This window comes from Ascaphus truei, chromosome 9 (genome assembly GCF_040206685.1).
Source record: "Ascaphus truei isolate aAscTru1 chromosome 9, aAscTru1.hap1, whole genome shotgun sequence".
NCBI lineage: Eukaryota > Metazoa > Chordata > Amphibia > Anura > Ascaphidae > Ascaphus > Ascaphus truei.
Window position 1 is genome coordinate 48,998,276 of NC_134491.1, and position 13,610 is coordinate 49,011,885.

At 52.4% G+C, this 13,610-nt stretch overlaps 2 protein-coding genes across 5 annotated transcripts; one reads left to right on the forward strand and one right to left on the reverse strand.

Moving 5' to 3' along the window:
* The first annotated feature begins 466 nt into the window (after window positions 1–466).
* AREL1 (apoptosis resistant E3 ubiquitin protein ligase 1) lies at window positions 467–3,251 on the forward strand. Of its 4 annotated transcripts, none has more exons than XM_075614725.1 (6): window positions 467–624; window positions 733–860; window positions 994–1,052; window positions 1,411–1,552; window positions 1,652–1,827; window positions 1,907–3,251. In XM_075614725.1, exons 4-6 carry the CDS (start codon window positions 1,469–1,471, stop codon window positions 2,007–2,009), a joined length of 363 nt encoding a protein of 120 aa, XP_075470840.1. In that variant the 5' UTR covers window positions 467–624; window positions 733–860; window positions 994–1,052; window positions 1,411–1,468; the 3' UTR covers window positions 2,010–3,251. The 4 variants fall into 4 exon arrangements, with proteins under 4 accessions (XP_075470840.1, XP_075470841.1, XP_075470839.1 ...); XM_075614726.1 differs by having other exon boundaries at window positions 733–830; XM_075614724.1 differs by having other exon boundaries at window positions 470–624; window positions 733–830; window positions 1,463–1,552; window positions 1,907–3,249.
* A 1,632-nt stretch (window positions 3,252–4,883) lies between these two features.
* On the reverse strand, window positions 4,884–6,761 carry NPC2 (NPC intracellular cholesterol transporter 2). Its single transcript, XM_075614727.1, is given in 5 exon segments — window positions 4,884–5,827; window positions 6,206–6,378; window positions 6,462–6,569; window positions 6,661–6,685; window positions 6,688–6,761. Coding segments are annotated over 5 exon segments (465 nt in total). The 5' UTR covers window positions 6,757–6,761; the 3' UTR covers window positions 4,884–5,737.
* Window positions 6,762–13,610: the final 6,849 nt, after the last annotated feature.

A 13,610-nucleotide genomic window follows, 5' to 3' on the forward strand; every position in this document is an offset into this window, starting at 1 on the left:
GGGAGGGGGGGGAGGAGCGAGGGAGGGGGAGGGGGGGAGGAGCGAGGGAGGGGGGGGAGAAGGGAGGGGGGGGGAGAAGGGAGGAGGGGGAGAAGGGAGGGGGGGGGAGAAGGGAGGAGGGGGGGGAGAAGGGAGGGGGGGGAGAAGGGAGGAGGGGGAGGAGCAAGGGAGGGGGGGAGAAGGGAGGGGGGGGAGAAGGGAGGAGGGGAGGAGCAAGGGAGGGGGGGGAGAAGGGAGGAGGGGGAGGAGCAAGGGAGGGGGGAGGAGCGAGGGAGGGGGGGAGGAGCGAGGGAGTGTGGGGAGGAGCGAGGGAGTGTGGGGAGGAGCGAGGAGGGGGGGAATGGAGCGGGGGAGGAGTGGGGGATGGGGGGAATGGAGCGGGGGAGGAGGAGCGGGGGATGGGGGGAATGGAGTGGGGGAGGGTGTGTAATAGTGTTATATCAGTATCTATAACTCCTCTCACCCCTCCCTGCTCTCTACTCTGTCCTCCCACACCAGTACTTTGAGACAGATGACCCGGAGTTCTTCCACTCCAAGGTCCGATTCCTTCTGTCTCACGATGTCTCGGACATGGAGCTGGTTTTTGCAGAGGAGAAGTACGGACAGGGCGGGCAGCTGGAGAAGGTCAGTGCTGGGAGGGGGAGGGGGATGTACAGCACTAATTCTCCTGTGTCCGTTCCCCCTCGCACCTGTGTTGCCTCTTCTCAATGTGCTGCACTCCCCCCTCACTAGGTGGTGGAGCTCATCCCGGGGGGTCTCAGGTTCCGGTCACGGATGAGAATAAGGTTTATTACCTGAATGTGCTTTCTCAGCATCGTCTGTCCAGTCAGGTGCGAGAGAGGTGGAGCATTTCATGAGAGGTATCGGGGGGGGGGATGGGATTGGGGGGATGGGAGGGATGGGGGGGTTTGTATGATTATATTCTCAGGGGAGGGATTTGTTTCCTACTGATGGAAATGTTTGGCTGTCCTGTCTCCCCCCCCCCCCCCCCAGGGCTCAATGAGCTGGTGCCAGACAATCTGCTCGCCATATTTGATGAGAATGAATTGGAGGTGAGTGTCCTGGGTGGGAGCAGAGTGTCCTGGGTGGGAGCAGAGTGTCCTGGGTGGGAGCAGAGTGTCCTGGGTGGGAGCAGAGTGTCCTGGGTGGGAGCAGAGTGTCCTGGGTGGTAGCAGAGTGTCCTGGGTGTCCTGGAGGTGGATGTGAGTGTCCTGTGTGAGGTGGAATGGATATGGGAGTTGGTTAGAAAGGAAGTGTAGAGATGTGTGTTGGGGGGGCTGTGTGTTACCCCGATTGGTATTTGGGGATGGGGTTGAGGTCTATGATTTGGAGGAGGGTTGATTGGTGTTGGGGTTAGATGAGGTGGGTAGAAGGATGGGGGTTCTGTACCCTCAGGTGTTGTTTTCATAGTGTCAGTGTGGGGGTGCTATCTGACGTTGGGGTGTGACACACGCTCTCCCAGCTCCTCATGTGCGGTACGGGGGACATTGTGGTTCAGGACTTCAAGGCTCACGCTGTGGTGATCGGTGGCTCGTGGCACTTCCGGGAGAAGGTGAGAATGATTTGATTTCTGATTGGCTCCCCCCACCCCTCTCACTGCCCCCTGATTGGCTCCCCTCTCACACTGCCCCCTGATTGGCTCCCCCCGCAGGTACTGCGATGGTTTTGGGCTGTAGTTTGCAGCCTCACACAGGAAGAGTTGGCCAGACTCCTGCAGTTCACCACAGGCTCCTCGCTGCTGCCTCCGGGGGGCTTCTCTGCTCTGTGCCCCAGCTTCCAGATCATTGCGTCCCCTGCCCACAGCGCGCTGCCCACTGCCCACACCTGGTGAGTGACCTGCCCTCCCTACACCCTCAGCCCCCTGCCTGTCTCCTGCAGATGGGGAGTAACTCTCCTTCCCTTTCAGCTTTAACCAGCTGTGCCTCCCCACGTACGATTCTTATGAAGAGATGCACAAGATGCTGAAGCTGGCGATCAGCGAAGGCTGCGAGGGCTTTGGGATGCTCTGAGGAGGTCGAGACGGAGAACAAGCACCCAGCGCGAGCACTGACCTATTCCAGGGGCCCGAGTCAGTGACACTGTGCAGTCACTGTGTGGCAGCTTTATTCAGATAATGTGCGGAATAGCAGAGATCTGCGCCCAGGAAAGTGACAGAGCAGCTGTGCCTGTCTGCGGATTCCCTGCCGACTCTGGGGACCCCCACCCCCCCATCTGTGTGTGCAGACCCCCCTCTGCCAACTCTGGGACCCGTGCAGACCCCCCTCTGCCGACTCTGGGACCCGTGCAGACCCCCCTCTGCCGACTCTGTGACCCGTGTAGACCCCCCTCTGCCGACTCTGGGACCCGTGCAGACCCCCCTCTGCCGACTCTGGGACCCGTGCAGACCCCCTCTGCCGACTCTGTGACCCGTGCAGACCCCCCTCTGCCGACTCTGTGACCCGTGCAGACCCCCCTCTGCCGACTGGGACCCGTACAGACCCCCCTCTGCCGACTCTGTGACCCGTGCAGACCCCCCTCTGCCGACTCTGTGACCCGTGCAGACCCCCCTCTGCCGACTCTGTGACCCGTGCAGACCCCCCTCTGCCGACTCTGGGACCCGTACAGACCCCCCTCTGCCGACTCTGGGACCCGTGCAGACCCCCCTCCTGCGGACTCTGTGACCCGTGCAGACCCCCCTCTGCCGACTCTGGGACCCGTGCAGACCCCCCTCTGCGGACTCTGGGACCCGTGCAGACTCCCCTCTGCCGACTCTGGGACCCGTGCAGACCCCCCTCTGCCGACTCTGTGACCCGTGCAGACCCCCCTCCTGCGGACTCTGGGACCCGTGCAGACCCCCCTCCTGCGGACTCTGGGACCCGTGCAAACCCCCCTCTGCCGACTCTGGGACCCGTGCAGACCCCCCTCCTGCGGACTCTGGGACCCGTGCAGACCCCCCTCCTGCGGACTCTGGGACCCGTGCAGACCCCCCTCCTGCGGACTCTGGGACCCGTGCAGACCCCCCTCCTGCGGACTCTGGGACCCGTGCAGACCCCCCTCCTGCGGACTCTGGGACCCGTGCAGGACCCCCCTCCTGCGGACTCTGGGACCCGTGCAGACCCCCCTCCTGCGGACTCTGGGACCCGTGCAGACACCCCCTTGCCAATGTGACCCCCGTCTGTGTGCAGACCTCCCACTGAATCTTGACAACCCATTCCCCCCCCCCCCCGCCCCCTCTTCCCCCCCCCCGCCCCCTCTCCCCCCCCCCTCTTCCCCCCCCTGCCCCCTCTTTCCCCCCCCCCCCCTCTTCCCCCCCCCCCGCCCCCTCTTCCCCCCCCCCGCCCCCTCTTCCCCCCCCCCCCCGCCCCCTCTTCCCCCCCCCCCCGCCCCCTCTTCCCCCCCCCCCCCCCCCCACGCCCCCTCTTCCCCCCCCGCCTCCTCTTCCCCCCCCCGCCCCCTCTTCCCCCCCCCGCCCCCTCTTCCCCCCCCGCCCCCTCTTCCCCCCCGCCCCCTCTTCCCCCCAAACTGGGAGCCGCAACTGGTGTATTTGAATGTCCAGTTTTATATTGGAGGCCCGGAGGGTGTTAATAAAAGGTACGATTTTACCCGTCTTCCCCTCTCTGTGCTCACCAGGGTCGGTTTGATATCCGTTCCAATAATTAGAATCTCTTCCTTTTCTCACTTTTTGAAAGCCTGTTTTTTTCCCCCCTCGGAGCAGAAGTGTAATCCAGGTTTTTTTTTTTTATAACTTTCCTTTTATTTGGTTTTTACATGTTATACATTGTATCACCTCCCACTGTCGTAAACCAATATTTATCAAAGCGGGTCCAATGGCCCAACCATTAATTCAAACTTATTTAACTGACCAGAGGAACAACAGTGACTTACTCTACGAGACGGACATGACACACTGGACGTGGGACAGACACATAGGGACGACCATGCTGCTCAGAGGGGGTGGGGGGGTAGAGGGAGCAGAGGTAGCTGTTTTGATGATTGGCGCCTTTCCGTGGTGTGTATGACGCTCTGCCAGCTCCAGTATGCCCTGCTGCTCTAGTGTGCCCGTGTGAGGTTATCTGCTCTACCTGTTTCTAGGTCCTTGTCCGACCTGCATTATTGAAGGAGAACGCATCTACAGCTATTAGTGCAAAATTGTGTCGGTGTCCATCCCCGGGATGTCTGTTTGGGCTAGCCATGGAGCCCATGTTTTTAGGAAGTTTGCGCCAGAGTCGTTGACCCAGCTAGTCAACTGCTCCATCTGGCAGACGTGCCAAATTCTATTCCTGATTTTGGGTATAACTGGTACTTCCGTTTGTTTCCACAATGCTGCGATCTCGCACCTCGTGGCGGTTGCAAAATGAGCAACCAGTTTGTGTGCCGCCTTAGACACACCCCGGATCCGTCTGCCCAACAGGAACAGCCACGGGTCCAGGGGGATCTCCAAATTGAGAATCCTCTGTAACCAATCTCTAATAGATTCCCATATCGGGACCACGTTCGGGCAAGACCACAGCATATGTTTCAGATCAGCAGTTTCCCCGCACTGCTTTGGGCAGAGCGGGGGATATCCCCTGATAAATTTAGATCATTTTATGGGGTATGGTACCACCGCATTAGGACTTTATATGCGTTCTTCAACGTGGCGCATATCGAGCTTTTAGCTGCTGCTTGCAGGATTTGGTCCTAGTCCTCGTCCTCTAGCGTCTCCCTAAATCTGTCTCCCATTGTCTCGTAATCCAGGTTTTAATGAGACGTAAAAGCAGCCAACCCAGTTATTCCGACACATTCTCCTAATCTGCCCTCATTATCCTAGCGGCCGCAGAATTGGTTGAGCTCTTATCGGCACAATAGTGACATTGAATAAAACCACCATTGAATTTCTGAAAACATTTCGCAGAACATGGAGGTTTTTTTGAGACAGTTCATTTATTAATGGTCTTTCAAGATAAATGGAAAATGTTTATTCATCCGAGCGTTAATAAGCGGCTTTGTGTTACATGCAAAAGCTCAATTACAAGAAAAGAAAACATTCCTGTTAATTTTTGGAATTTATCCTAAAATCTGGAAGGTTAGAACTGCACGGCAGTCAGACGGGAGAGGGGCGGGGGCGGGGAGAAGAGGTCAGGTGAGGAAGCTGGGGGGGGGGGGGGGTCAGGCGAGGAAGCTGGGGGGAGGTCAGGCGAGGAAGCTGGGGGGGGAGGTTCAGGCGAGGAAGCTGGGGGGGGAGGTCAGGCGAGGAAGCTGGGGGGGGGGAGGTCATGTGGGGAAGCTGGGGGGGGAAGGTCAAGTGAGGAAGGGGGGGCAGGTCAGGTGAGGAAGTGGGGGGGAGGTCAGGTGAGGAAGGGGGGGGAGGTCAGGTGAGGAAGGGGGGGAGGTCAGATGAGGAAGGTGGGGGACTCAGGCCATGGAGGAGGGAGGGGGGTTGGGAGGGGGGTTGGGCAGGCGGCAGGGGGGAGTTGGGATGTCAGGGAAATGTACACAAATCAGATGTACAAAGAAGAGATAAAACTGAGGTCACAGAAACGAATTGTGGGTGGAGGGCCCAGGCTGTGTTCAGGTTACTTGTCCCTAGACCCGGGGTGGCCAACTTCAGTCAGCCAAGGGCCGCCAACAGGTCAGGTTTTCAGGATATCCCTACTTCAGCCCAGGTGGCTCCATCAAAGACTGAGCCATGTGAGCTGAAGCAGGGGAAATCCTGACCTGTTGGTGGCCCGTGACTGGAGTTGACCACCCCTGGCCTAGACGCGGTTTGGTTGTCCTCTCAGCCGTCCGTGATATGCACAGGGATGTCCCAGCAGAAGAGATTATTAGATTCTTCATCCTGAAGTTTCCACCTCACGACCAGCTTCATCTGCAGACAAACACACACATCACAACCAGCTTCATCTGCAGACAAACACACACATCACAACCAGCTTCATCTGACAAACGCACACATCACAACCAGCTTCATCTGCAGACAAACGCACACATCACAACCAGCTTCATCTGCAGACAAACGCACACATCACAACCAGCTTCATCTGCAGACAAACACACACATCACAACCAGCTTCATCTGCAGACAAACACACACATCACAACCAGCTTCATCTGCATACAAACACACACATCACAACCAGCTTCATCTGCAGACAAACACAAAAATCACAACCAGCTTCAATCGGCACAGCGCCGAACAACAAGATTGCAGGGGGGGGGGGCTTTAGGGGTAACACGAGTCACTTACACAGGGGTACTCTTGCTTGATGGGCATCTTGGTTATGTAGGTGTACATCTGTCCGCTCTTGATGGGGCAGGAGATGCCGCTCTTGCAGCCGTCCGACTCAGGGATGTGGAATGGAATGGGAACTCCGGCCAGAATCCCATACACCAGTGCGTTGCTGCTCGTGCTGTCCTCACCTGTGAAGGCAGAGATTAGATGCGGGTCTGTGACCACGCCGGTCTCGGTGGGGAACTGGACTAGGTCTCGGTCAGGTTCTCACCACTACTGAAGGTGACGTTGATGGTGTACGTGCTTCCTCTCATCAGGGGACACGGCTGTTTGGGACACGGAGACACATCTACGCTGAGCAGCTTCCCTTTCTGACCGCCTGCAGGGAGAGTACGGGCAGGGCTGTGACACCCAGCACAGGGAGAGACGCCCTTAGCCTGTCCTTCCCACCCAGTGACTTCAATACTCACCGCAGTCCTTGTATACAAGGGGCTCGGGAAGCCAGCAACAGACAAAAGAGCGACTGTCAGAGACAGCAAGAGAGCGAGTTCTCTGAGAGACATCATCACGGAGTCTGTGGGAGAAGAATTTTAATGAATAAAATGACTGTATTCATCCATCAGAACAGCGAGCAAGACATCTCCTGTACTGTGTGAAGTGTGAGAGCACAAGATGTGTACGTACGCCCTGGGCGATAGCATTTGTCGAGCCCCGTACGTATAAATATACGTACAGTGCTCGACAAATGCGGTCACCCAGGGCGAATGCATTGTGGCCGCTTTCGGCCGCTTACCTGTGGCGGTGTCCCTCAGCGTCGCCCGTTCTTCTCCGTCCTGATCTTTAAAATCATGTTTTTCTCCTGCAGCACTATTCAAAATGGCCATGTGGCATCATATGACGCCATGTTGCCATGGTAACGAGATACTGCGTGCCGTCACGCGGCGCCATGGCAAAGCGGCGTCATAGTGCTGCAGGAGAAAAACATGATTTTAAAAAGGAGACAAGACAGAAGGCTGGGAGACCCCGTCAGGACCCTGCAACAGGTAAGTGTCGTGTGTGTGTGGGGGGGGGGGCAGTTGGTTTTGGCCCAGTTTGTCAGGATATATATACACACACACACACACACACACACACACACACACACTTCTCACCGTTAATTCTCTCTCCGAGTCCTTAGTACATACGACGGGAGTTTATTCCCCCCACCCCTCTTCCCCGCGTGGTAGGATCGCCGTTGCCCACATGAGATCCCCAGTCATAGGTTTAGCCAAGCTGCAAGACTTCCCTCCAACTTTATTCCATCATAGAACACATACCATCTTCCCAAAAGAACTCTTCGGGTTGGCAAAGATGGTGTACTTTCATGGACTGACTCATTGGCATACATTTCTTACCATTATGTTTCTCGCGCTATTTTCCTCCATGACACTACATGCGTGGAAAGAGTCTGGAATGCTGGCTTACCAAACCTGTCTGCCTTATCAACCCATGACGTAGTTGGCCCTACCTAGTAGAATGGGCCTTAATTACTAATGGACAATCCAAGTGACTAAGCTTATAGACCTCCTTGCTACATAGCTTAACGATGCATGATAGATGCGGGCAGCCTCTTGTTACCGGAGAACAACCGGTCTGAACTCCTACAAATCTGAGATTTATCAACGTAATGAGAAGGTTCTAACCACATTGGAGCGTTTTCATTGCTTGTTTACGCCCCTGGGATTTGGACAGAATGAAGAGACGACGGTTCTAGGTCATATGGAAGGCCGAAACCACATTACGGCGGAACCGAGGTACAGGTCGCATAACCATTTTATCCTGGTGAACCCTGAAATAAGGTGCTTTACAAGACATGGCTGCATTACCCCAATTCTTCTGGCCGCGGTAATAGCTGTAAGGAACACCGCCTTTGGGGTAAGCCATTTATCCGAAGGCTGGAGAAATAGCTCAATAATACTTTCAGAACAATGTTTAAGTCCCAAACAGGCACGAGGTGACGGTGTCACGGTTTTGGTTTTTCCACCACATTGAGGAAACGAAAAACGTCTATAATTAGCCAAAGAGGTATTGAAGAAACCCCCTCCAGCTGTAACTTGGACTTTGAGAACTAAGGCTAAGACATTTGTAATAATATCCACTCTCCAGAAAGTTTAGCACATGGGAGTGAATATATATTATTAGGATAGCAATAAGTATGTATGTATGTATGTATGTATGTATGTAATCCTGTTCCCAGGATTTCTCTCTCTCATTCTGCTTTACTTCCTCTGATATGTCTTTCTTCCTAGCTCTGATATATATTTTTCTTAGTTCTTTATCTTCCTGAGAAACCAATATGTTTAGTCAGCAAAGAGTTAGCTAAGACAAGTGACTTTGAACATAGCATAAGCACTACCTTCTTCAGATGCTCGTTACATTGAATAGAAGCATCTAATAATCTAATATGAATCCTTGCTACATAAAACGCTGAAGCCGATTGAAGAAATAAAGACTGCGGATTTTGAACTGGAAACCTGATTCCTGTGCATTATATTGCGAAGATTTTTCTAACAGAGTTTGCGTTTTTGCTGAATCTAAGCCTTGCAGGACACCAATTAAAAACACATTCCATGCCCTATGGCAGGGCTGCGCAAAAACTTTGTCTTTCGCCCCCCTGCCCGCTCTCCCCCACTGCTCGCGCCCCCCTTACCGAGTCTGAAGGGTGAAAGGAAGCCGCGGGGTCATGTGACGCCACGTGACACGGCGTTGTTGCGTTGCCATGGCAACGCGGCGTCAAGCTGCGCGACCCCACGGCGTTGCCCAAGCCGACTGAGTCACAGTAAGTGAAGTTGCAGAAGCCTCGTGGTCCATCGACATTTACTGCCTTGGGGAAGAGCGCGAGGCCTCTGCTACCGCCACGCCCACCCAAGAAAAATCTTACGCGCCCCCAGCCCTATGGTATATTTTGGATGTACATTGTTTTTTAGCGCAGAGCATATTCTGGACTACTCTGTCTGACAATCCCGTTCTTTAAATACCACCTCTCAATCTCCATGCTGGATTTGGATGCCTTACTGGGCCCTGTGTGCGGAGATCCGGAAGGGAAGGTAACTTTCAGGGAGCTTCTATGGACATCTTTCGAAGGTTTCGCAAACCATGGCCTTTTGGCCAGAATGGGGATATAATGATCGTCTCCACCTTCGCATCTCCCGATTTATCAGAACTCTGAATTACGGGCAAAGGAGGAAAAATGGTTCCACTGTATCAACATTGCTTCCGTAAGGGTGGCTTTTTGATCGTGATTTCGAGAACACAAGACCTGGAGTTTTGCCTTTTCTCCTGTCGCCATAAGCTCTATTGCCCAGATCCCCCAACTGAAAGTCACTTAATATAACACCTAGGTCCAGAGACCGCTGTCCTGGGTGGTCTTGTGATGACTTCATTAGTCCACAGAGATTTGTTTCTCGGATATATGCAGAGCCCTTATATGAGGAACATAATTTTCTGCTCAAGACAGAATCCTTTAAACCTCTTTCATTGCTTGTGAACTCTTTGTGCCTCTGTTTGTTCAGGTAAGTCGCTGCTGTGGCATTATCTGAAATGACCCAAAGAGCTTCAAGGAGAGGGGAGAATTGGATTATCGCCCTGTTCTCCAGGACATTTAATCAGGAGCAAGACTTCCACTACAGACCATTTTTCTTCGGCAGACCATTTTCCCCAGCAAGGCACCCCAAATTTTTGGGCTAGCATCGGTAAAGAGGGTGTGCCAAGTTCTGATCTGTACCTGTCATGAGATAGTTTGAGAGAGTGGGAAAGCCTTCCGAATCTCGAGTGAGGAAAGATAGATTAATCCTCTGGGCATCTCCATCCCAATTCCTTAACTTCTTCTTAAGTGTTCGGATATGCTATTGTGCCCATGGCACTGCTTCTATGGCTAAGGTGAAGAGACCCACCAATGTTACACACTTGCCTGCTGTAGTGGGCATAGCTCTGACAGAGCTCTCTTGCTGCTCTGGAAATTGAGGGATTTTGCTTGAGGCATGAATTTAGCCCATGCTGGTATTTAACTGCATTCCCAGAAACCTTAGGTTCATTGAAGGAGCTAGCAAGCTCTTTTCCATATTTATGAACCATTCAAAAAACAGGAGTTCTTGTAGACCCATCTTCACACGAGACCTTGTCTCCGGAAAGAAATGGGGTCTAGGTAAAGAAGAATGATGATGCCCAGCTTCCTGAGGTGGGCTATGATGACAGCTAGAACCTTGGTGAACGTTCTTGGAGCTGTGGTTAGCCCGAAGGGAAGTGCAAATAACTGGTAATGAGCCTTCATTACACAAAACCTTAAGTACTTTTAATGGGACACTCTTATGGAGATATGCATCCCTCATGTCTATTGATACTAGGACATCTCTGGGTTGAAGAGTATTGATGATGAACCAGTAAGATTCCATTTTTAAAGCGCAAACCCGTATACTGGTTGACTAATTTTAAGTCTAGCATGGGGCAAAGCCCAATAGGGACAACAAAAAAGGCTTGGGATAGATTTCCTTCCGTTCCAGGTTCCGAGAAACCACCTGAATAACTCCTTGCTGACACATCTTGTGAACCGCTTCTAGCAAAGCTTTTTTTGTCCTGCCATTTGGGCAGTGTTAAAGTGAGAACGGTTCTTTGAGGAAACTTGTGGAATTATAAGGCATAGCCGGTTTTGCCGATGCGCAATACCCGTGCATCAGTCTGGATATAGGCCCACTGATCTCTAAAGAGTGATGGCCTTCCTCTTACTGGAGAACTGAGAGACGGGTCCTGCCGATTTTCAGAAAGTGGGATTTTAAGGAAAGGGTGAACTGGAACCGGGCTTGTCCCTTACCCCAGTATGAAATAATTGAGCGAGCTGAAAACTACACCTGGGAAATATCCTTGCAGGTCTGTAAGCTCTGGAGTTCCGAAAAGGAGATAAGGACCATTGAAGCTTCTTAAAAAAAGGTTAAAAAAAATAAAAAAATTCTCTTCCCCATGAAGCTTTCAATATTACAGCATCCAGGGTCTCCTCGAACAAGGTGTCACAGGAAAAGGGGAGTGAAAGCAGACTGTTTTTTGAACAGGAATCAGCAGCCCAGGACTGTAGCCAGAGACATCTTCTGGCTAAAACTGCTAGAGTTGAGGACTTGGCCATACGCTTGATGGTATCGAATGCAGCGTCGCACATAAAACCCAATGCTTCTTTTCCAGGAATACAATCCTTCAGACACGTTCTGGTATTTCTATGGCCTCTTCCTGGGATGAAGATTCTTGCCAATGAGAGTAACAGCTGCGCTGAATATCAGAATCCGCAGATGGAGACCGCGCTCTTTTGTGAGCTATGGTATTAGCTTCTAATCTGGCAACCTCAAGTCTCCAAGACTGATGTTTCCGGCCATGAGAGAAAATCATTTATTTGAGTTGGGGCTTTCTCTTCTGAAATGGTCTTCAAGAGGCAACCCAAGACTGTGAACGGTTAAACGATTTTTTTTTTAATTATATAAGATTGAAGCAGGTCCCCGGAGCTGAACTCCGTTAATTTCAGCTCTGGGGAACCCCTGCTTCCGGAGATACCTCCGAGTTAAGTGCCGGTAGCCTCTCTGCTCGGCTAGATGGGTTCACAATAGGTCAGCTGTTTAAAGATCTCGGGCGCTGCGGGCCAATAGGAAGTTGTGAAGTCATCTATGCGGCTTCCTATTGGCCCATGTGACGCAGGAGATTTAAACTTGAAAGTCCTGTTTGCTCAGCCGAAGCAGCTACCGGCACCTACTTCAGAGGCAAGTATCTCCGGAAGTAAGGGGTCCCCATAGCTGAAATTGATGGGGTTCAGCTCAAAGACCCCATGCTCTATAGAAAAAAATGCGAAACAAAATGCCGTCTTGGATTGCTCCTTTAATGCAGACAGAGCAAAGCCTAGTGAGTAGGTAACTTTGTTCCACATAAGGCGCGTATAGCAAAACAATGCTTGGATTTGGTTGCAGCTTTTCTTGGTTTAGTAAGCACCTGTTCAGGTGCCTCTGGTTGCACCCTAAACTTAGCGAAAGAATTAGGGGCTGACATAATAAGAGGTTAGAAAGCAGTAACAAGGAGTAACTGGTTTATCCAACGCAGAACCAAGGAAAACATTCCTTATTTATATTCTCTTCCCACCAGCACGCAAAACTGATCATTTTGGCATCAAAACAAGATCGGAGAGAGAAACATGGTCGTTTGGGTGCCAAAAACATCACTTCCAGTGCGGCAACCAGAAGTGGTTTCTCCGGTGTCTGGTTCAGGGGCTTCTGCCGGGATACGCACCGTAGCGGAAAGACCAGCCTTCCGGGTTCGCGTCAGACCTCGACCAGAAGGTTTTTTGCCAGTATGTGCGCCGTGACCAGACCCAGGAGACGGCACCAGAACTAGACCAGGGGATGCTGCCGGTATACGCGCCAAAGCGGAGTGACCAGGTGAATCTGTAAGTTGTCTGGTAAGTTCCAATATCTTCTCAATTTCTCCGTGCGAGAGAAACCCATTGTGTGTACTGTCATGGAGGACTGTACCAGGTACCGAGTAATTACCTGGTACCCGGCCATATTTTCCCTACCCGAAAATTACCCGGACCCAGCCCAGGGCGCTGGAACCCGGCGCCAGGTACTTCAGCAGAAGAGGACAGTAGCTGGCGGTGGAAGGAGAGGAAGATGGCAGCCTGCAGAGGACAACAGCTGGTGGCGGTGGAAGAAAAGGACCATGTGAGTAGGAGCAGAGCGGCACAGGACGACAGCCAGGGAGGAGTGCGACCCAGCCGTCCGACCAGGAGGTCTTCTGACTTCCGGTGTCTGCCGCTGCTACAGCGCAGCTCCTCCCGGGCTGTCCTCCTGTGCCGCTCTGCTCACATGGTCATCTTCTCCCACCGCCACCGGCTGCTGCCCTCCCTTCCCTCCGTTGCTGCGGTCCTCTGCAGGCTGACATCTTCCTCTACCACCGCTGTACCTAGATACCCAGCAAGGTAATATTTATTATTTCACCGGGAACCAGGTACCCAGTATTTTTAAGGACCCGGTACATCACTAATACACACACATACATATGTATAGGGGTGTGTGTGTGTGTGTAAGTATATATATATATATATATAACAAAGAGAAACACACAGCGCAACCTGTTGTCTAAATTTAGCATAGGTTGAACTTGATGGACGTACGTCTTTTTTCAACCTCATCTACTATGTAACCGTGTATATAGGGGGATGTGTTTGTGTGTATATAGGGGTGTGTGTATATATGTATATATTATATATATAATGGAGTAGGTATGCATATATATGGTGTGTGTGTGTGCGTGTGTATAGGAGTAGGTATATATATATTTTTTTCTTCAAAATTTGACTTGATATATATATATATATATATATATATATATATATATCATGATGGATGGGTGTGTG